Source organism: Zalophus californianus, chromosome 3, assembly GCF_009762305.2.
Source record: "Zalophus californianus isolate mZalCal1 chromosome 3, mZalCal1.pri.v2, whole genome shotgun sequence".
NCBI classification, from domain to species: Eukaryota; Metazoa; Chordata; class Mammalia; order Carnivora; family Otariidae; genus Zalophus; species Zalophus californianus.
Window position 1 is genome coordinate 33,129,794 of NC_045597.1, and position 24,769 is coordinate 33,154,562.

General features: G+C 37.7%; 1 protein-coding gene across 7 annotated transcripts in view; it reads left to right on the forward strand.

Moving 5' to 3' along the window:
- The window catches only part of KLF12 (Kruppel like factor 12), a 518,537-nt gene that overhangs the window by 273,345 nt on the left and 220,423 nt on the right, over positions 1-24,769 (forward strand). For 4 of the 7 annotated variants that reach the window (XM_027589983.2, XM_027589981.1, XM_027589984.2 and 1 more), the window contains exon 3: positions 19,377-19,466. In XM_027589983.2, coding sequence (XP_027445784.1) covers positions 19,377-19,466 — 90 coding nt within the window. Of the gene's footprint in view, positions 1-11,006; positions 11,132-19,376; positions 19,467-24,769 lie in introns of all 7 variants that reach the window. The other 3 variants (XM_027589987.2, XM_027589985.2, XM_027589986.2) reach the window with 2 other exon arrangements.

Sequence of the window (24,769 nt, forward strand, 5' to 3'; positions counted from 1 at the left end):
ACCTACCAAAGGATATCTTGGTTGCTTTCACGTTTTGGCAGTTATGAATTAAGACTACTGTAAACATCCCTTTGAAGGTTTTTGTATGGGCATACATTTTCAGTTCATTTGGATAAATTCCAAGGAGAATGTTTACTGGGTGGTATTGTACGTTTAGTTTTGTAAGAAATTGCCAAACTGTCTTCCAAAGTGGCTGTACCATTTTGCATTCCAACCAATAAAGTATGAGAGTTCATGTGGCTCTACGTCCTTTTCAGCATTTGGTATTGTCACTGTTTTAGATTTTGGCCATTCTAATAGGTGTAGTGGTATCTCATTGTTTCGATTTGCAATCCTCTAATGACATATGATATTGAACATCTTTTCATATGCTTGCCATCCATGTATCTTCTTTGATGAGGTGTCTTTTAAGTCTTTGGTCCATTTTTTAATTAGGTTGCTTGTTTTCTTATTGTTGATTTTTTAAGAATTCATTGTATATTTTGGATAACAGTCCTGTGTCAGACATCTTTTTCTCTTGCATACTTTCCCCTAGTCTGTGGCTTCTTTTCTCATTCTCTTGAATGAGACTTAAGTCTAGCTTATGAATTATTTCTTTCATGGGTCATGCATTTAATGTTGTGTCTATAAAGTTATCTCCGTACCAAGGTCATCTAGGTTTTCTTATGTCCTAGGAGTTTTATAGTCATGTATTTTAAATTTATGTCTGTGATCCATTTTGAGGTAATTTTTGTGAAGGGTATAAGGTCTATGGATCTATGTCTAGATTTTTTTTTTTTTTTTTGCATGTGGATGTCAAGTTGCTTTAATACCATTTATTGAAAAGACTATCTTTGCTCCAGAGATTAGCATTTGAATCAGTAGATTTAAATCGTGGTGTGTTTTTAGATTCAAATTCACTTGCTCATTTCTGGTATATAGACAAGTGATTGACTTATATATATATTACCCTTGTATCTTGCAACCTTGTAATAGTCACTCATTACTATTTTGGATTTTCTACATAAATGATCATGTCATTTGTGAGCAAAGACAGTTTTGTTTATTCCTTCCCAATCTGTATATCTTTTATTTCCTTTTATTGTCTCAGTGGACTTCCAATATGATGTTGGAAGGCAATGGTGAGGGGTGCCTGGGTGGCTCAGTCGTTAAGCATCTGCCTTCGGCTCACGAGCCCCATGTCGGGCTCCCTGCTCAGCGGGAAGCCTGCTTCTCCCTCTCCCACTCCCCCTTCTTGTGTTCCCTCTCTCACTGTGTCTCTCTCTGTCAAATAAATAAATAAAATATTAAAAAAAAACAATGGTGAGAGCTTACATTCTTGCCTTGTTTCTGATCTTAGTGGAAAACTTCAGGTTTCTCACCATTAAGTATAATGTCAGCTGTAGGTCTTTTGTAGATGTATATATTGGTTACGGTTCTTGAGAGAAATAAAACAATAAGATACATATATATACATACACACACACACACACACACACATATATAAAAAATGAGAATTGGTTCATGTGATTATGGGAGGATAAGATATGCCATAAGATGTCGTCTGTAAGCTGGAGAACTGAGAAACTGGTGGAGGGGGGCCTGGGTGGCTCAGTCAGTTAAGCATGACCTAAGCCTTTGGCTCAGGTCATGATCCCAGGGTCCTGGGATTGAACCCCACATCGGGTTCACTGCTTGGTGTAGAGCCTGCTTCTCCCTCTCCCTCTGCCTGCCGCTCTGCCTACTTGTGCTCTCTCTCTCTCTTTCTGTCAGATAAATAAATAAAATCTTAAAAAAAAAAAATTAGAAAGCTTGTGGTGGAAGACTTTGCATCCAAAGGCTCGATAACCAGGAGCTCTGGTGTCTGAGGCAGTAGAAGATGGATGCCACAATTCAAGAGGAGAAATAGAGAATTGCCCTTCTGCTTTTTTGTTTTGCTTGGACCCTCAATAGGTGCTTAGTGCCTGCCCACATAGATGAGGGTGGATCTTCTTTCCTCAGTCTCCTAATTCACATGCTAATCTCTTTTCTGGAAACACTCTCACAGACACACCCAGAAATAATGTTTTACCTGCTATCCTGCATGCTTTAGCTAAGTCAGGATGATGTATAAAATTAGCCATCACAAACATTCTTTGTCAAGTTGAGAAAGTTCCTCTCTAATTCTAGTTTACAGAAAGTTTTATCATGAATGGATGTTGGATTTTGTTCTACTTTAGCCTTAGGAAATGAGGGATTATACTAGTTGATTTTCTAATGTTGAATCAACCTTACACACCTTGGATAAATCTCACTTGTCTGTAGTGTATAATTCTATTTATATATTCTTGCATCTCTTTTGCTAATATTTGTTGAGAATTTTTGCATCGATGTTAATGAGAGAGATTGGTCTGTAGTTTTCTTAGAATGTCTTTGTCTGGTTTGGTAATATGTTAATACTGGTCTCACATAATGAGTTAGGAAGAGATGGTAGAATGATATAATTTCTTCTTTAAATGTTTGGTAAAACCAACCAGTGAACTCATCTGTACTTGGTGCTTTTTTTTTATTTTTTATTTTTGGAGAGAGATGATGGGGGAAGGGCAGAGGGAGAGAGAATCCCAAGCTGGCTCCATGCCTAGTATAGAACCCAATGTGGGGCTTGATCCCACCATCCTGATATCAGGGAACCAAAACCAAAAGTTGGATGCTTAACTGACTGAGCCACCCAGGCACCCCTCTACCTGGTGCTTTTGTTTTGGAAGATTATTAATTGTTGACTCAATTTCTTTAATAGATACATGCCTACTCAGATAACCTATTTCTTCTTTTGTGGGTTTTGGTAGATTGTATTTTTCAAGGTACTGATCTATTTCATCTAGGTTATCAAATTAATGGACATAGAGTTCATAGTGTTTTTTTAATCATTCATTGGATCTCTGATGATATCCCCTCTTTTATTTCTGATATCATTAATTTGCATCTTCTCTTTTTTTCTTAACCTGGCTAGGCTTATTGATTTTATTCATCTTGTCAAAGAACCAATTTTTGGTATTGCTGATTTTTTTCTTTTGATTTCCTGTTTTCAGTTTCATTGATTTCTGCTCTAATTTTTATTATTTCTTTTCTTTTCCTTACTTTGGATGAATTTGCTCTTCCTTTTCTAGATTCCTAAGGTGTAATGTTAGATTATTGACTTTAGATATTTCCTCTTTTTAAATATGTATATATTCAATGCTGTAAATTTCCCTGTAATTACTACTTTTGCTTTTCCAAATACTTTTTTGGCATCCCACAAATTTTGATAGGTTGTATTTTTATTGTTACTTATTTCAAAATATTTTTAATGACCCATTTATTATTTGAAAGTGTGTTGTTTATCTCCCAAGTATTTTGAACTTTTCCAGCTATCTTTCTGTTAATGCTTTCTACTTTAATTCCAGTGTAGTTTGAGGGCACACGTTGTATTATTTCTATTCTTTTAACTTAATTAAGTTATTTGACAGCTCAGAGTGTGGTCTGTCCTGGTGAATGTCCCATTCAGACTTGAAAAGAATGTGTAATCTACTGTTGTTGGATGAATCTATAGATGTGAATTATATCCAGTTGATTGATGGTGCTGTTGAGTTCAACTCTGTCCTTGCTGGTTTTCTGCCAGTGGATCTGTCCATTTCTGATAGAAGGGTGTTAAAGATTCCATCTGTAATAGAGGATTCACTTATTTCTCTTTGAAGTTCTATTTATGTTTTGCCTTATATATTGTGATGTTCTGTTAGACACATACACATTAAAGGATCATTATGTCTTTTTGGAGTATTGAGTCCTTTATCTTTATGTATTATCTCTCTTTATCTGTGATAACTGTCCTTTAAAGTCTGATCTGTTCGAAATAATGGATACTGCTGCTTTCTTTTAATTAGTGTTAGCATAGTAAATCTTTTTCTGTCCCTTTACTTTTAACAAATATGTCTTTATATTTAAACTGCATTTCCTTAGGCAACATATAGCAATGCCTTGTTTTTTGATCCATTCTGACAATCCCTGTCCTTTTTTTTTTAAGATTTTATTTATTTGAAAGAGAGAGCATGCACAAGTGGGGTGAAGGGCAGAGGGAGAAGCAGACTCCCTGCTGAGCAGAGAGCCCGATGCGGGGTTCGATCCCAGGACTCCAGGATCATGACCTGAGCTGAAAGCAGATGCTTAACCAACTGAGCCACCCAGGGGCCCCTCTGTCCTTTAATTAGTATATTTAGACCACTAATGTGTAAAGTAATTATGCATATAGTTGGATAAATATTCACCATATTGGCTACTATTTTCTCTTGCCATTGTTGCCATTGTTCTTTGTTTCCATTTTTGTCTTCCACATTTTTTCTAGCTTTTGTGGTCTTAATTGAACATTATATATAATTACATTTTCTCTCCTTTCTTAGCATATCAGATTTCTTTTTAAATTATTATAGTGGCTACCCTAGAGTTTGCAATGTACATTTACAACTAATCCAAGTCCACTAAATAATATTCTGTTTCATGGGTAGCGTGAATGCCTTATATAATATCAACGTATGCCTGATTCCTCCCTCCTCTTCTTTGTATTAGCCCATCCGAGGGATTGTTCATTTCTGTTATACAGTGTTTTTGATCACTAGCATTTCTTTTTGCATTTTTTTTTTTAGAATTTCTTTGCTTATATTATCCATCTGTTCTTGCGTGTTGTCTGCTTTTAAAAAATTTTTTTTAAATTTATTAAGCCATTAGCATATTAAACATAGTTTTAAATTTTCTGGTCTGATTATTTCAACATTTCTGCCATATCTGACTCTGGTTCTGACATTTGTTCATTCTCTTCAAATTGCTTTTTAGTATGCCTTGTAATTTTTTGTTGAAAGGTAGAGATGATATACTGGATAAAATGAACTACAGTAAATAGGCTTTTTTTAAAAGATATTATTTATTTATTTGGCAGAGAGAGACAGCGAGAGAGGGAACACAAGCAGGGGGAGTGGGAGAGGGAGAAGCAGGCTCCTGGATGAGTAAGGAGCCCAATGCGGGGTTGGAGCCCAATGCGGGCTCGATCCCAGGACCCTGGGATCACGACCTGAGCCGAAGGCAGACGCCTAACGACTGAGCCACCCAGGTGCCCCCAGTAAATAGGCTTTTAGTAATGGTACGGTATAGGGGAAAAAGCTGTGTTTTGTAGTCCTATGGTCATGTCTCAGTCTTTCGGTGAAACTGTGCCTCTTGACTATGAACTTCACTAGTGCTTCTTAGTCCCCATCCCCCACCCCTCTTATATGAACAGGATGGCTGGTGGGGGCTGGAGTAGTGTATTTCCCTTCCTGCAGGTAGATTAGGCACTGATAAGACCCTAGCAGGTAAGGCTCTGGTAAGAGTTTCTCCCAAGGCCAGGCCTTGTTAAGAAGAACTTAGTACTCTGGCATATTTCACATGGAAATCTTCCCTCTGTTGATAGTAAGAGGGAATTTTTCTTTCACATTCGGGACATGGTACAGCTCCTGGAGATATAACTCACAAAAACATGGGGACCCCACATAATTGCATTCCCCTGGAGTTTTTAACTCTCAGGCTGTCCACCCTGAGCCTCCAGTAACTCTTCAGTTACAGTTCGCGGTTCTCTTCTCCAGCACTGGTTCCCACAAAAGTTTTTGTTCGAAGATCTTTGTTCTGGAAAGCTGTGGTTCTCTTTATCCTTTTGTCTTTCTCCAGTTTTTAGGGCAGCAGTTTGCCTTACGACCTCACTTCTCAAATGGATCTAACAAAAGTTGTGATTTCTGTTTATTTGGCTTTTTACTTGTTGTTACAATAGATTGGTGACTTTAAACTTGTTACGTGCTGGAAACTGAAAGTCCCTGAGGATACTTTTAGTTCTTCCAAAAATGCAGCATTGAGAATCCAGTTCTTTTCCTCTTCACTCTCTAGGAGTTTCCTCAAATAACAATTCCAGGATTGTTACGTAATTAGAGATCTGTGCAATGGGCAGAGTATAATTGTTTGTGGTTATCATAAGATAGTGTATTTTGTTTAAAAATCTGAGGAGTGTCAATCTCTTTGCTCCTATAGTTTTTCACACAAGAACAGAAAAGATTGATTTTTCACAAGACTAGAATCATTTAAAATATACTCACTGGCACTCTGTGGTTAAAAAAAAGAAAAGTATTTGGCCCATGGCTTCTTTTCTCAGGGTGGTAAATTCTTAGCACAAGATAATAGTGTCATGTGTCCATTTCTGTCTTGTCATGGGATTGCCTAGAACATAATTTGCAGGTTGAATAGCAGTATATCACTGATCTCTGTGTAATGAAAATACTTGCAGACAATTGATAGCCCACATGAAGCAATATAACAGGTTTCAGTGCATCAATTACAAATATAATTTAGACAATAAGTTACTTTCAATTTCATCTTCATATTTTTTAGATTTCTAGTAATTAAATTTTAACTGTAGCATGAAAGTACATGACTGTGTGTATGTATGCGTGTGTGTGTGCAGAAATGAGGTGACCCTTTTATACTTTATGAGAGTATCTAGATAAAAATGTTGATTTCTCTCCTTTGATTTTTTTTCATGTTTTCCTTTTAACCTGTTTGGTTCTTTTTTATCTCAAAATGTGAACACCCAAATACTTGTTTTAATTACACAGATAATCTATGAAATTCCTAAAAAGTGAGAACATTTGTCAAAGCAGAAATGAAAAATAATTCTCCACGTCTTGCCACCTGTGATTTTGAATGTGTATCCTTTCAGTTTTTTCTGTCCCTCTCCCTCCTCTTCATCTCTTTCACACTGTCTTTGTTATGAGCATTGTTTCTAAACATACGGCAACCTATTCCCTGTCATCTCTTTTTTCACGAATTATTACCTACTTCAACACAAAAAGCTACATATCATAAATTTAATGAATAAATATTATTCAGTGGTTTGTATGTCCCATAATCCATTCAACTAGTTTCCTATTTTTGGCATTTAGATTGATTTTTTTTTTTAATACTGTAAGCAGTATGGTGTTATAAACACATATATGTGCTTGTTAAGTGATTTTTCTGGAATATCATTTGCTTTCATTGTTTTTACCAAGATGATCATAGGCCTTGATGTTTCTCATCTATTTGTGTATTTTCAGCTCTTTTCAGAATTTAGTAAGCTTTTAAGTTAATGTTGAAGGAGAAAATTGCATTTTACGGTATTTGAGGCTATTGTTCCTACAATTTTAAAGCATTCAAAAGGTGATGATGGTTCATAGCGGTCTGATCTTTAGGAATAAGCCATGTACTTATGAGCAAGATAAACTTTACCATGTTTTGCCGTCTTAAAATCTAGCAGCAACATCTTTGATTTTAAAGATTGTGTATATCTGATATTGTGTTGAAAAATAATCTTTATTTAATTTAAATAATCATACTTGCTAATTATATGATATTTAAATATATTACATGATATACATAGTATATAACCACATACATGTATTATATATAACCACATATATAATATGTGACCTTATATAATACTTTAACTCCTTTATAAGTCCCTTTTAATCCTTATGTACTAATAGATTTAATTTGTGATTTTCTGTTATTTGACTCTTTTTGTTTAAGATGCAGTCAAATTTTCTAAGGTTTCCTTGTAGCCTTAGAGTCCTGGTTTCTATAAAGAAAAGTAAATAAAACATCATCCAGTAAATCATATGTAGAGCTAAGAATTAAAACTCTGTCTTCTAGTTTCTCATTGCAAGTTGGATTGCCATATTTGTTTGGATAATTACAGTTTCTTACTTTGGGAATTTTCCAGGCTGCATGGGTCGATTCTCATTGGCCATGTCTAAGAATGGGTCAGGAGAGCTTCCTGAAATTGCTATATTACTACTGAAATCCTCACAGGTTTCTGTCAGGCCTCTGTAGCTTGAACCAATGACCAAATTCACAGCTCTTTTCTGGAATCTTTGCATTTGTTTAGTGGGAAAATTTGGATACACAGAAAGGGGTCTAGAAGGAATTTAAACAAAATAATAAAACCATCTTATAAAATGTTGCTAATTTCCCAGCAGGTGTATTTTAAAGTAAACCATAAATATTCTTTATATCGGATGCTATTTTCTTTTGATATTGAGGTAGTGTTTATATTCTTGGGTAATAAAATTCAACATAAAATTCTTTCCTAATGAGTTTATAATATCAGTAATTACAAAACTAGTATTTCTTAAGTGGGGACACCTTCCTCCTCTCACCATCCCCCTCCCTTTGAGAAATTTGACAATTTCTGATTAGTACAACTATGGGGGTGAGAGAGTGCTACTGGGGTCCAGTGGTAGGAGGCAGGGATGTTACTGAACATGTTAACAGTGCACAGGAAAGCCCCGGCAACAAAGAAGTATCTGGCCTAAATGTCCATATTGCAGATGTTGAAAAGCCCTGCTCTGAAAGAATATTTGAGTCATGGCATTGGACTTCCTAAGCAGGGCGTATTTACTCTCTTTTATAAGTAACATTTATTTTATCCATATTCAGTATCAAGTAGCAGAAAAAGGTAATAGAAACTTCCTGGGTGCAATAAGTTACACAGGTTCAAAATTATACTGTTTCTATTTTTATGGGTCAGATTTATTAAGAGGCTGGCAGGAAGTTACAAGGCCCGAGTAAATGCTGTGCAGTTATATAATTCCTTCATAAAAACATGTACTTCAGATTTCTGTTGAATATATTTTGTTTCTTTTCTGACTTCCATTGTGTTACATTTTAGAATTTGAGAAGTACCCATAAAGGGAAAAAAATAGCCCTGGATTTAATTTACTTACACACGCACACATACACATACCTTATAGAAATTCTGAGAATGGGGTAAGAATGGTTGATAAAGTGAGGAAGTGCTGACATGGGGAAAAGACATTCAAGATGACGGCAGCCTGGATAATGACATGGAGGTGTTAATATCATTGGCTTCATATTGCCCTGAATATGCAAATTTTCAGCCATTTGCCTTTATCTTATCTTCTCTGTAGTTCTTTTGTTTTCCCCAAATAATTTCGAAAATTTTCTACCTTTCGAATCATAGGCCACTCTGTAGGTATCTTTTCCAGTAACCTGCATGTTAGATATGTTGTAGTAGTAAATATTTTTCTTTAAAACTGTATATTTCTGGGCAGTCATATGAAGGGGAACCGTAATAACTGCATCAAATAGCATTTGGTTGCTGGGAAGGGCTGTCGGACACTTCATGGTTGTGTCTAGTAGTTAGAGATGTTAAATGCCCTCCCTGGGATGCCCAGGGAGAGGCAGGTTGTGTCCCTATGTAATTGGTGGGCATCCTCACAGTTTGAAACAGACAACATAGTTCATTCTTGCCATTTTTCCTGAGAAATTATATTTTAATTGTGTAGCTCAGTCTTCCTTCAGTTCCTATCATCAGTATTTTTTTTTTTTTTTTTAAACAAATCTACGAATTTCTGGGGCATCTGGGTGGCTCAGTTGGTTAAGCATCTGACTTCAGCTCAGGTCATGATCTCAGAGTCCTGGGATCGAGTTCTGCATCGGGCTCCCTGCTCAGTGGGGGAGCCTGCTTCTCTCTCTCCCTCTGAGTGCTGCTCTCTCTTTCTGTCAAATAAATAAATAAAATCTTAAAAAAAAATCTACCATTTTCATTCTACTTTTATGATAGTTCATAGAATCCAATACAAAAACCTGAGTGGTTCTTCAGAGTCAAACAAAAATCAGATGGGAACGTCCATTCTTAAAAGTAAGCTTAGGGGCACCTGGGTGGCTCAGTCGATTAAGTGTCTACCTTCAGCTTAGGTCATGATCCCAGGGTCCTGGGATCAAGTCCCATATCGGGCACCTTACCCAGTGGGGAGCCTGCTTCTCCCTCTGCCTGCCGCTCCCTCTGCTTGTGCCCCCTCTCTTTCTCTGACATATAAATAAATAAAAATCTTTAAAAAAAAAAAAAGTAAGTTTGGAAAGATGGGTAAAATAGTATTACTACTACTAATTAAAATTATTTAATATAGTTATTAACATAAAAGACTTGTAAAGTACTGAAATACTTTGTGTGCATTATCTTATTGCATCCTTAAAACAGTTCTGTGAAGTAGAAAGTTACCTGCATTTTACAGATAAGAAAACTGAAACTGTAAGATTATACGCCAAACAAGTATGTTGAGTCTAACCCAGGAAGTGTATTTTATTGAGCTCATGTTCTAGACAATATCCTATTCCTACTTACATTTCTGGGCAATTATGAAAGCATACAGAAAAAAGCATAGACTCGGAAGATAGAGTGCTTTTAAAAAGGTAAAAGATCAGGTAGTTTGAATTCTTGGAGATGGTATTGGAAAAAAATGAAAGTCGATATGTAACAGCATTGCCAATAGAAATGTTGACTTAGCACAGGATTTGGATGATACATAAAATTTAATTATTACACCTGAAGACATCATTTGGGGCATTTGGAAAAGTCATAGCTAGAGGTGAATATACTTGGAAATTGACAGACTACATTTTGAGTCGAGCCTGTGCATTTGGCAGCCAACCAGTAATGTCTTTACTGCATTCCCAGGATTCAGAGTATTGGGGGAAAAAGAGAGAGGAGATGCATGGCCACTTTGTGATGTGTCTGACATGGCTGGCCAGACAATGCGAACTATTGCAACTTTGTCATTGTCAGTATAATCTTTTAACAATTACTTTTGTTACATTTTTTGACAACATGACAAAAATTATGTATTGTTTTTACATGATTTGGCAGTCCTTCTTGGATGAAATAACTTGTACAATTCACCTTTTTCTACCTTTACTTTTTTTGAAACATGCATTAAAAACCAATATTGTGCCTAGGGTTTTCAAGGGTTTGGTATAAAATATTAACTCAGTAAAAACCTAGTTTACTTGTTTGCAGTTTACACATCTTTCTGGCTTTGGAGGAGAACTTTAAAGTCGAGCTTTGTCTTTTTGTTTTCATCAGAATAGTCAAAATAAGAAAAAAAAATTAACTGGGTTTTTAATTCTCCTCAAAGTTCTTTTACTTATTCCCACCTCCTCAGTGCTATTTTTTCAGGCTGTGCAGGAGACAAACACTCGACAAGCCCATGTTGTTACGAGATAATCCATTTGGATTTGATAAGGAGCCATTTGACATCATTGTAGACCAGGAAAAGTGGAAATATAGGTCAGTAGTCATTTCCTTTGTTTCCTACAGAAAACAAATGACTCAATACTCGATAGTCATCTTAATTTTCTCTAGGCACAGAAGACCGGTGTTGTTATTTCATTATATAATCCATTCAATGTTCTGGATGTGTTTTCATTATTATCCACATGATTTTCATAAAGGGTAATAATGACTGGTGAATATGTTAATGTACAGTCCTTTTAAACTTGTACTTTGGCAAATATCTGTTCTTTTTCTTTCTTCTTCTTCTTTTAAGTTTCAGTAATCATGTAAGTCTGTAAAACCTTACAAATCCTACAGACAGTGTTAGTAAAAGCAGAGTCCGTTCTTGTCTTGAATAGGTAGATAATAAAATGACATATATACGTTTGCTTTATTTCAACCAAACCTGTGTTTCCAAGTTTGGATACATTTGACTTTATGTGTCTCTTAGAAGATTTGAACATACTCAGTTTAAGGGAAATCTTTCTCTGTGGGTCATAGATCTTGAGTATGCAAAAATATATTGAAATTAAATGATATACCCAAATATTCATGTAACCCAGAGTAGAGTAGGTCCTTTAAGGGATATTGGAGGAATATATGACATGGTTGGCTTTTCCTGTTGGGTTTCCTGTCTCAACTCTGTGGACAATCTAGAAAGATTAGTGCCATCCTTGACACTTCCTTTTGCTCTTTTTCATCACCATACTTCTTCCTTCTTGTCAATCATCAAAGGCTGTTCATTCTACCCATGAACTGTTTCTCAAATATTTTTCCTCCTCTTTCTTCCTGCTGCCATGGCCTTAGGTCTAGCTTACCACCTCTCCCCTGGGCTACTGGGGTGGCCTATGAACTGGCTCTTCCTTCTGCATCTGGTCCTATATATTTATAGGCATCTTCAAATTAATTCTAGTGCTATCTTTCTAAACACAAAGCTTAAACATACTGTGTTTTTGCTAAATAGGCCTTCACAACTTCCAGTTGCGTATTGTGTGATGCCCAAACACATTTCTTCCCCATGTACCTCTAGCTCTTGAGGCAGGGAGCTTTTCTGTCTTGTTCACTCATGCCCCTAGCAGCTAGCATGTAGCGGCATTAAAGAAACATTTTTTAATGAATAAATAAAGTGCCATAACATAGGCCCTCTACAACCTGACCTGATCTCCTCTCCAGTTTCTCCTCCAATGAGCAGTATGTTCCAGCCACACCAAATCCTTTACCATTCTTCATAAATGGTGGGGTATTTTATAGCCCTAATAAGATTGTGCTTATGCTCTTCTCATCTGTCAACCATCAGTTACCACCTGGGTCAGTTAGACCCAGGAGAATGAATTGACCTTGCATCTGCCTACATTTATTGTTCTCATTAGCCCAAAAAATATTTACTGAGCACATACTATCTGTTAGACACAGTTATTAAGTCTGGGGATAGAGATACTCTTATGAACAAGAAGACAAGGTCATGTCCTTCCTGGAACTTACATTCCAGTGTAATAGCAAGTAAAGAATTTGTCGGTAGTGATGAATATTAAGATGGAAAAGAATACACAGAGGCCCAGAGGAGAGGATGTTTTTGACATGGCTGAAATGTAGTCTGAGCAGAGTATAAATGGGGTAGGGTAGCTGGTTCAAGGCTCATTGGACATGGGGTCCGAGGTACCTCCTGTAGGGCAGGGTAAGGGCTTTAGACAACGTTCATACTGTTTGCCTTCAGTGTTTCTCTAATCTGCCTGCCTTTGCCTTGCTACTCCAGCCTCAGCCCTGGTTCCAGCCTTCTGTCAGACCTCAGGAGCCTGAAGCACAATAGCCAGAGTAGCTTGGGCAGCTCTGGGCTCCTACGGTTTGCAGCCAATGTCCGAATACTCAGCGGTTGAGGCTGTCTACCCCTGGTAGCCATGGAAAGTAGACTTAGCCCCCGAGTTAGACTGCTGCTGTTTTCATAATCTTGGGCAGATGAACTAATCTCTCTGAACCTGAATTTTCTTGTCTAAAAGGAATAGCAAAAAAAAGGGAATAAATGGCTAGAATGAAACTCTATAAAACTTTCTCCCTTCTGTTCACTGATTATACCCTAAATGCCTAAACAGTGCCCGATACTCAGTATTTTTTTGAATGAATCAGTTAAACGTACTAACGAATGATGTGATGAATGTAAAGCGCATGAAACAACACTCAGTATATATATGCTCAGCAAATGGTAGCTCTTGTTATTATAGTTGTTAATATTATTATTTTTAAAATTGTGATCCCTGTGATCATCCTGTAGTTGTGTTGCCAGTGTAATTTTCCATGTGTGGAGACTGTCTGCTGTGTTGATCATTCTGCCCGGGCTCACGGTGCCTGGTTTCTGTTTGCCTGCGTGTGCCTAGGGAAGGAGGCTTGGGCTGGGCATGTGCTTTCTAATTCCTGTCTGGCCTCTGCTGGGGCTAAACCCTCAGAATTAGTTTCTACTAGACCTGTAGAGAGTATTGTTTCTGGCTTCCTTTTCCAGGACTAAACTCACTTCTCTCTTGTCTTTATTTATTTGTTGAGATATAATTGATGTATAACATTATGTTAATTTCAGGTGTATGACATTTAATGATTCGATATTTGTATATATTGTGAAATGATCACAGTGGGTCTAGTTAGGAAAAAAAATTTTTTTTCTAACATCCATTCTCTTAGCAGTCTTCAAATATACAATACAGTATTAACTATAGTCACCATGCTGTGTATTACATTCCTGTGACTTATTTGTTTTATAAGTGGAAGTCTGTACCTTTTGACCACCTTCCCCCCTACACACAGATACATGCCCTGCCTCTGGCAACCACCAGTCTGTTCTCTGTATCTATGAGCTCATTTTTTTGGTGTTTTTAGTTCAGTTGTTTTTTTAAATTTACACTTACAAGCAAGATCATTTGATTTTTGTCTTTCTCTGACTGACTTCATTTAGCATAATATCCTCAAGGTTGATCCATGTTGTTGCAAATGGCAAGATTTCTTTCCTTTTTATGGCTGAATAATTCTTTTTTCTTTTCTTTTTTTTTTTTTTTAAAGATTTTATTTATTTATTCATGACAGACAGAGACAGAGAGAGAGAGAGAGAGGCAGAGGGAGAAGCAGGCTCCCAAGGAGCAGGGAGCCCGATGCGGGACCCGACCCCAGGACCCCGGGATCATGACCCGAGCCGAAGGCAGACGCTCAACCATCTGAGCCACCCAGGCGCCCATTTCTTTTTTCTTTACATGACATCAAGACTACTTGTTACCTCATCCTGATAACCCCATATCTGCCCCTGCATGTTAGATCTCTTCCTGCAATGTTAATACCTGCCCAGCTGGACTGAGGTTTTGCCCTCCCTCTCTAGGGTTTGGTTGGTGGTAGGTGAACACTTCTCTTGCCATGATATTGTCCTGCCCTTTTTTTTTTTTTTTTTAACCTGGTTTCTGTTCCTCAGTCTTTGGCTTGCCCCTCTTATTTGCCACAGGGCCTCATGGTTCACAGATGTCGTGTGATTGGAAGGAGGTGAATTTGGCATAGCAGAGACCCTCACTGCATGTTTATGGAGAGATTTGGTTAACTCACAATCCCCAAGTGTGTGCAGTTCTTCAGAATATGAATGACAAAAATAACATTCTATTACACTTAGTATTAATGCTGGGGTGGAGAGTGTTATTTGGAATCTCAGATGACATTTCTAAAATATCAGTGTGAACTGCATTGTTGTGGTAATTTAGCACTTGCCAACATAGGAAACAGAATGATCCTTGCTATCGGGAAAATAGAAGTTGCTACGTGGCAAGTACTGTTTTACCAGTCCTTATGAGAGACATAATTCCATGTTTCAGTGGGAGGAATTTATGGAAGAGTTTTATTTTTAAGACTGAATCAGTGACAGATATTTCAAAATAACGTATATATGAATCATTGAAACCGCTGAAGGGGATTTAAGTTGAGAGTTCCAGTAGGTCTCTAGTTTAGCTCTTAGTTTTGTCAATATGGTTATCTAAGAGATTATAAATTAAATGTGATGCCCAGATGTATCTCTCTTGAGTATCAAATGTAGAGGGTAAAGTTCCTGTATCATTTAAGTGCATGAAGCTGTTGTGTAAATATTGAATGAGCTACCAAGGGTATAGGAATATTTTCAAAACACTGGATTGCAGATGAGATTACGGTAGATTTTTCTGGATGTTGAAATCAGGATGGGATTGACTTGCTAAATATGAGCTATTTCTAGGATAGGATGCATAATCTCATCAAGCTAAGAAAATATGTTGAAAGTTGAATTTAAAGGGGAGGAAAAAAAAAAGGAAATCACTTTGAAACCATGGCTTATTTGACCTCTTATTGATATTCCCCAAAATGTTGATACTCACCAGTGACCAGAAGTTGCACATTCAATTCAAATTAGCTCAGTTCTGAGAGGAGCTGTTAATGGAGATTCCAGAGTTCCTGAGAAGAGAGGGAGAGAGAGGACAAAAAGAGAGAGAGAGAGATGGGGGGAGGGGGCTAGGGTAGGGAGGAGAGAAGAGAAGGAGGAAGGATGGGGGATGGGGAGAGGGAGACTTGTTTGGAACAGAGCTGTACCCCTTGGTTATCTTGAGTCCTGGGCCAACTTAACCTCCTTGTATCTCAGATGTCTCATCTTTAGAGAATATAGCATTGACTTTTTGGGTTGCTTTAAGGGCCAAATGAGAATCCCTTAGTACAAGGTCTGGTCCTTAATAAATATGCAAATATTATGTGTTGTTATTTTGTTTGTTACCAAGATAATAATAATTGATTTTTTTATGTGACGATGTGATTTGTTGTATAGTGATAGACATTTGAAACTGTTGGCTGTGTGTAATTCTAATCTCTCAGGTTTGTTGATCCTTAACCTGTATAAAGCAGGATGAATTCACCGATTCTCTTGTGTTTCAGCACTAGTTTTGGGGTTATGAAAAAAACAGTTATGTTTTCTCCAAAGAACTGGATGACCCACAGTCAGGAGGAGGGTGAAGAAAAGGCTTGCATTTTGGGAATAGGAGGACAAATTCTAGTAATTGCCATGGGAAAGTCCCACCCCCATTCATTCTGTTTTTATGAGATGATCATTGAGCATCGGTCCGTATGCTTCCTGCACATTCCATTCAAAATATTTTGAGACGTTAGGATCATTGAAGGTTGTGCTTGTCCTGCTTTTGACTAGGAGAGCTACTATCAGCTGGACTTCTGTGTTGCCAAATCTTATTTGGCAAACCGGAAAGTCCAGAGTACCATTCTCATTCAGTGCACATGTAATTGGTCAATAGCCAGCTAATAAATCTGCTGGTAAACTTTTGCTTTAATTAATAAAATGTGCTCATACAAAGCAACACTGTAAGTGGACACACGTGTGTGTACATGTGTATACGAATATATACATACACATATATAAATTATACAGGGTTGTATAATATCAAAATGTTCATTACAACATAAATATACAAAGGGTACAGTGTTACTAAAATTGATGACTGTGTAATTTTATTTGCCTCTTGGGAATCAATTGAGCTATTGATTCCACAGCAAATGTGTTTTGATTAAGATCACGGCAAGATATGTTTGACAGCAATTTCAAATTATTAGAGTTTATTACATATTTAAAGTCTACAGTCAGCTGAGATTGTATGTGTCTGATTTTAGCTTAGGGAGATAAATCTATCGATATTTTGTCCCAGGAACTATATCCTCAGTGCTGTGCAATTACCATGCGCTCCATAAAACCTGTACCCTTTCCTGAATGGTCTGGAATATGGTGTGATGCTCAGTGCTTATGTATATACTAAACAGGATTAGAATCGTGAATGTAGAGATTAATATGCTTTATGTATATTTACAGTATTGCTTTTAAGCGTATATATAAATTGAATCTGCACTAGTTGAGTTTAATAGTTAAGGATTGGTTTCTTAGCTGTGAACATTGTTATTCATGGTGTTTATTTTGGTTGTGGCTGTGGATGATCCTAGAAAATCATGGAAAGAGACATATTTCCAGGGAAAACTTAATTTCTTAAAAAAACTCTCGAGAGGTGTTTTATTTTTCCACTTTTATGTGAAACTAAAGTGTACATCCTGTCTTTAACACACGTAGGATTATTCAAGAATAACAATAAAAAAATCATGAAAATACAATGATATTTAAATGTGCTAAATGGAACGTGGGCCCAGTCAGGTTTTCATGATTTATCAGTTTTTAACTTCAAAGACTCTGGTTGGCTTGCATTTTTTAAACTAATGAGTTTATCACAGCCTGTGAGGAGCATGGTTAAAGTCTATCAGCTGTAAATTGGTTACAAAGCACTAAGAGGGACATTAGCCTCTAATCAGATTCCAACCAGTTCATTAAACCTGTCTTTCCAGAATCGCTCTTTGTCTTTTCCCTGCCTTTGCAAGGCATCTTCCCTTTTCCTCTGGGTAAGACCTCCTCCCGGGTAGGAAGCAATATCAACTCATTCTTCATTGTCTACCAACCAAACAGCCTACGGGATGCTTTGTTAGGATAGATTTCTGGCTGCTGTGTAGGGCAGGGGCGTGGAGGGCTGGTCAGCTGCAGGAAGGCTTTCTTGAAACTGGGTAGTTGCAAGCCAAGCTGGCTGCTTCCAACCACGGAAGCAAGTGACACAGTAGGATTTGAGATCCATGCCTGATGTGTAAGCAACTCACCAGCCTCCATGAAAGGATTTAAAGCTCGGAACACATTAACTGAGCTTGCCAGGGATACCACAGTTCTTTCTGCTCGAAGCTATTGGGATGCAAAATGCCTAAAAAATATGGACAAGTCAAAAGCACAAATTAAAAAAAAATGCATCCTGCCAGTTTTAATAATATTGCGCATTTCTAAGAAAATCTAACAGTAGTTTCTTCCTTTTTATTACCTAATAGGCTAGGTAGCATGGAATTTTTAAATGCTCATTAGTTAGTTCTAGAGTAAATTTGCCTTTTCTTCTTGTTGATGTCTCAGAGCAAATATTTCTGATAAGAGGCCCTATAAATTTTATTTCTTATTTTTCTTAAACAAAAAGGAGTGGCAAGAAAGAGAGATAATTAGAGCTTTACTATACTGCACTCTGTTGGTATTATTTGGTAATAAAAACATTTATGATTTGTCAAAGTGAGAGTTGTTTTTATTTAACTATTTGATAGAAAAGCAACTATGTGAGAGGCAAAAACCTGAAGGTTTAGAAATGCTACCAACCTTTGTCATCAAAGGTAGGCAAAATATTTAGAAACAGATCTCTCTTTCTCTCTCTTTTTTTTTTTTTTTTTTAAGGAGACCACTTTAGAGTCATGTGTTTACATTCTATGATTGAGCAAAGGAGCCATTCTAAAAACTCAAACTTAGTCATTTCAGTTTCTTAGTTTGGTCAGTAGATGAAGGTAAAGTTGACATTCTAAACATGTTTTAAAACATGATTTTGGCCTGGAGCAAGCAATAGTGTCTTTTAAACTCCCTTCATAGGTTATTGACTTTAGAAAAGCCCCCAAACAGTGAAAATTAGTAGAGAATAACCTTGATTTAATCTTTTTGTAAATACTGTTTGAGATTCTAGTGAGTCACAATAGAAATAAGGTTCTCCTTTCAAGAAGTGGTAAATTCAGCCAAACATACACCAAAATAGAAAACAAATTGTTACTTATTTTTTGGTTGTGACTTGAGCTTAAAAATTCACTCTCAATCCAAAATTTATATGAGTTGTTTTTGAAATAGATGTTTGGGGTCAATACATAGAAATTTTCCTTTGATCTGAAGTGCCATACCAAAGTTCAGTGTCTAGAATTATATTATCTTGTTTTTAAAATTATTTAGACTTTGATGATAATTTGAGCATACGGTCATTTTTTTATCTTTTTCTCCTTTGTGGATTTCTGCACACATACAACCCCTGGAACTAAGGAAGAAGGAAACATCCTTCTCTTTCCTTCCACTATTGCAAAAGTGTGATGAATTGTTCCAGCCCCATATAAATTAATGTTAAGGTTTCTTTACTCCAGTTTATTATAGTCTGACCTCCAACCCAGAGGTCAGAGAATCAGACTGATTAATTCAACTTCTTGGTCATTATTTCAAATGATAGTTCAGAATGGGGGGATAATTGGTTATGCTGATATTCTCATTTAATTATACTTCATTGTTAAAAAAAATTAGGTTAGCAGTACTAAATGTAGTATGAAGGAAGAGTCTACCAGATGCCCTCATTTGAATGCTTTATAGCTGACTTTCCCTCTCTCTCTCTGTTTTTACTCTCAGAATATCAACACCTTTGAGAACAGAATGTTAATGCTTGATGGGATGCCGTCAGTCAGAGTCAAAACAGAGCTTTTGGAATCTGAACAAGGGGTAAGTTTCCAACGATGCCCCACCCTCTTCTCTTTATGATAGGGGCAGTCATTTCCAGAGCATCTTGACGTTTGCTGCCCTCTGCTTTTTTCTCTCAAGTAAAGATCATCTGAGACTGGTTGATCCTCATCCATTTGCAACCTCAAACATTACTAACTTGGAAAAGACAACTTCCTGAAACTAGGAAAGCACAGTGACCTTATAAGAACCATCTGGTTTTATTTAAGTTAGTGAAGGTTTTGAAAAGCTAATAAAAATCCAAAGCAAAGAGGAATTGTTTAAAAATAAGATACGAATATAACCTCCATGCCAAAATGGCTTGTTTCTTTCTTCGGAAGTTACGGAGTACAGGTATGGGAATGTTCCTGTTTGTTGGATTGATTTTTCTTGTGACATTTGTATTTACCGTTTTATATACCGTGAGGACTAGAGAACAGCTGATGAAATTCAAGTTGGTGAGTTTGAAATGCAAATAAAGCAAAAGAAGGCTTATATAACAATACATAGCAAAGTTGACAGATTAACGTATGGCTAGTGAAAATATGAAGACTTAAGAACACAGCTGGTGGGGCGCCTGGGTGGCTCAGTCGTTAAGCATCTGCCTTCGGCTCAGGTCATGATCCCAGGGTCCTGGGATCGAGCCCTGCATCAGGCTCCCTGCTCAGCGGAGAGCCTGCTTCTCCCTCTCCCTCTGCCTGCCTCTCTGCCTACTTGTGCTCTCTCTATCTCTCTGTCAAAAAAAAAAAAAAAAGAACACAGCTGGATTTCTTTTTTAAAAGAACTTAGGTGATTTTATAATTGTTAACATTTGTAGCTTCACTAGTTAAAATTATAATAAGGGCAATATGACTGCTTGCAGCACTGGCTAACCACGTTTTGTATTTAAGTGAGAAAGCACAGACCGTGTGCCCGAGGGCACACTGCCTACCTGTGTTACTAACTCACAACCACTGAGGCCCTACAAATGACCGAAACAAGGATAAATTAAGAAAATATTTAATCTTAATCTTATTAATGTATCTCTTACCAAAAAAAAAGCAAAACATTGGCAATGTTTTGTAAGTGAGCAACCAGAAGATGTTTTAAATGTAAATAAAATTTCACTTAAAAAATCTTGTGTGCATGAGTTCATGTGGGACTCCATTCAAGGGGTTCGGATACTGAGGGACTTCATAATGAGGAACCGAGGGCATGAATCCAGACGGTAGCATGTGGGGGTTTCTCCAGTAACTTCCCCATCCCTGAGCAATCTGTGGCAAGGTGTATGGCATCTCAATATATAGTTCTCTTCTTCACGCTAAGCCTGTGTCTGAAACAGTTTATATTCAGTGTTGATTGTTGTAGCTCTGCAGTGAACTTTGTGGGGTATGTCAGCCAATAACACACCTTCTCTGTTCTGTGCATGACATAATGACAGACTCACATAGGTTCAACCTAACACTTAGACAATGGAGCATCGTGATAGAAAAAAAAGTGTGGTGGCGTTTGATATTATTGTTCATTGTAGACAAGGCTTCAGAAAAAGTCTTGTGTTCACCTGGATTTTCTAGCCTGACTCACCAAATTAAACTCTATGTCTTCCAAGCCAAGTAGTTTTTACCTTTGCTGTTGAACCTAACATAGGAAGGATTTGTTTTATTTCTTTGGAATTTCTGTTTTCTTCATCTAAGTGTGTGAGCATCAGTTTCATAAAATAAATTTCTACACACCACATGTTTAAGTTGAACACACCACACAGACCAGAGTATCTCATTTACAGAGGATAGCGTTGATAGAAAAGCGAGAGTGGTATATTCCACATTGTTGCTTTTATTTCACGAGATGTTCTTCAACTTGAATAGCAGTAAATCTACTCAAGTCATGCATGTTGGAGGAAGGCAGAGAAGTACAGAGAGTACTACTTATGCCACTGGTCAGAGCCAGGATGGTGCATCGTTGTTCTTAGGTCTGGGAATCTTTGAGGATGTCAGGATACTTCTCCTTTACTGTCAATTTTCAGGGGTAAGGTAAGGTTTGCATGAAGGATTTAGATGCACAAAATCAAAAGCCAGGATTCCCAGGGATTTTACATTTTGATACGAACCTCATGCCACATTTCTTCTAGACATTATTTACTACCCTCAGATAGGGACAGGAAAAATGGTAGCTTCATAGGTTTTACTTAATGCTTAACCATTAAAATCAATTTTCCTCCTTGTGAGTGGAGCTGTTGTTAGTATTTTAACCCTAATTTAGATTGTGTATGTTGAAGGCAAGTAGAAACTTGATTTTATTCTTTTCCTAAGCTTTGTATGGACTTCTTAAATATATGGCAGATATAATTTTGTTCTCTTTTACAGTAAAGCTTTCAGAGAAGCAGCCCAGTGTTTAATGAAATGTATTATGACCTAATTATTTAGGGAATACAGTAATTTGTATTTAGTCATTTGTAATATTTCAAATCCATTCTTCTTTAAAATTAGGGGTTAAATCTGGACTTTTAGGGAACTTCGCTTTTGGTCATTTTACTGGAGTTTTTAATTGGGATATAACGGGGATGGGTGACATATGGTATCACTTCAGAACCAGAACTATTTTAGATAAGGAATACTAGAATTCTAAACATTTCCTTATTTCCATCTTATAGGACTCTTTCCTCATTTCCTGTTAAAAGCTGGTTGAAGTTTGATTATTTTTATAAGAAATTGTAAACAGTGGTGAAATTAAAATAATCCTATGTGTGATTATGGGTTTCTAAAAAAGATGAGATATTACTAACAATGAACACAAAGTTATAGAAATGAATCTGTGCATCACAACAATGAATGAGAAAGCCTGAGCTTGATGTCAAGGATTGGATTCTGTCATCACTATGGAAGACCTAATTTCCAGGGTGTTTTTAGGACATAGACATTAAACGTCCAGTCTTTTGGGGGAAGAAAAGTTTTGTGTGTCTTTCAGGCCCCAGATACACTACCTTACTTGGCCCTTCTTTTTCAGTGCAGCGTGCACGCATATGTCCATTCTCCTCTCCTGGCTATAAATAGTCCCTGTCAGCCGGTCTTTGCATACCCCCCCCCTCCCCAGTCTTCCAAGGAATTCAGGACCCGATGACCACATTTCAGAGCTGGAAGAAAGACTGTGGAATGGGTCTAGGTTTGCCACTCTGCTTTCTCTCTTCTCTAAAAAGTTCTGGCTGCCTTGCCTCATTCTCTTAATAGTTTTATGGTATGTGAAGGTGGTCATAGCTCTTCAATCAGATTGTAAGCTCTTGGAGGACAAGAATTGTTTCTTGTATTTTTCTTGTAGCTCCTGGCACCTGGCAAGTGGTTAAGAAATACATGCTTTCCTTCATGGGCATTATAACTGGCATGGTGAAAAAATATGAAACCAGTCATTAGCTCGTTATGAACCCGCTCTGTCAACTTCCTAGGGTTGTTGTGAACAAAAAAATAAAAATTGGGAATGTTGGAAACAGACGTTCTCATTGGTGCTATGGTGTTCATCTTTTAGCTATGTGAACTGAACAGGTACAGTAACGTATGGACACCAACTCTGTGTGCCTGCCTTCTGTTTGGAATTCTGTGACTCCTGCATCCTTAGTTTTATGGTACCTAAGTAGATTATTATTGTAGTCTCTTGAAACGTGACTTCAGTTTTCTTCGGGCTTGTCAGTAACGCAGCACATGCTGCTAAGCAGTCCGTGGGAAGGGCGTGAGCTCTTGTGATACGCTTCAGGGGCACAGCAAGGAGGGTTGGAATGACTTTGACTGTGACCTTTGGTGCTTGTGTCCTGCTGTTACAAGAGCTTCCCAGATGCTGTCGGCCTTTGGATGTTCTAACATGTTATTAAGCAAAGGACTAAAGCAGGAGGAAGAGCACTAGAACGATTCCACCCAGAGATAAGGCTGTAACAGAGAAAGGGTACTGCCTCAAAGACATAAAATGTGATTTTTGTTCCTGGCCTTGCAGCTTACCAGCTTGAATGGCATTGGGAAGTGACTTCTTAACTCCAGGCCTCTATGTCCTCATCTGTACAGTGGGGGTGTTAAAGGCTGGCCCAGGTTCCATCTGACATTCTTTGAGTCTAGTAATGGGCCAGGAGTGAGAAAAAGCATTTCCCATTGGGAGTTTAACAATCCTACCACAAGGAAGCTACCTGTGTGTGGAGGTAGAAATACGTAGACTTTAAAAGGGGACAGACCCAAGTTCAGGTGTTCACTCTGCCAGGGGCCAGCCGTGTGGGTCCCCTTGGTCTCTATCCACCTATTTCTCCTCTTCTGGGAAGTGAAGTGAACTGCAGCCTCCTAAGAGCCTGCCTGCATGTGGTGGGTGCTGAATAAATGTTCTCCCTTTGAAGAAAAGCAGGAATAAAAAGGGCCCCATTGTTTCAGTTTCTATGGATGCAAGTCTCATATCGTATTTAGTAGAGATTTAAACATTTGGATTCATTTAGAATTGTAAAAGAAGATTTAAGGTAAATCTCCAGGTGCAACCCTTATTTTTTATTTGAATTTGTATTTAAGCATATCTGGAGAAATATTTCAAATTCTGATTAGATTTTATCACATAAAAAAATGGGATAATGGAGCCAGAAATCAATGATTATATTAACACAAAAATGACATCCTGTTTGGGCGTGACAGTGGTATTTGGCCACAGTTTTTTAAAGAAGGAGTTCTGAGTTTGTACACTTCTGAGATACTTATTGCAGTATTTACAGGTGAGATGATTAGGTGTTTGGGATTTGCTGCAAAGTGAGGTGGGAGGGCAGAATGGATGGGGAGAAAGATGAGCGAAGACTGGCCAGGAGCCCATCATTATTTAAGCCACACAACCGGTACCCGGGGTCTTGTGTAACCGTTCTGCCTAATTTTGTATATATTTGAGATTCTTGAAAGTAAAATGTTTAAAAAGGAGAAGAAGCCCTCTACATAAAAACAGAAGAATTCATCGGTGCACAGGCGTCAGAGGGAGTCCTGCGGGAAGCATGCCTCACCCAGCCCCCCTCACTGTTCTCTGAGTCTGCGGGGAAAGAGCTGACCCGGGTCCTTCCCCCAGCCACAGTGGTGCTCAGGCCTGTGGTTACCCCTCCTCTCCCTTCCCCTGAGGGCAGGTGCATTTCTGAGCCTTGGGCCTTTAGGTAGAGAGTGGTAGCAAGAGTGGAGAAGAGAGAGAGAGGGAGAAGGACATTGGGTGTTTTGCCAGTTTTAAGTGTTCCGAGCAGTCAGTGATCGGGTTGTAAAAGACCCTTGTGCGTTCCGCTGGGGGACAAAGCCCCATGCCGCTTGACCGCAGGTGTGGAGCCCCGAAGGGTACAGGTG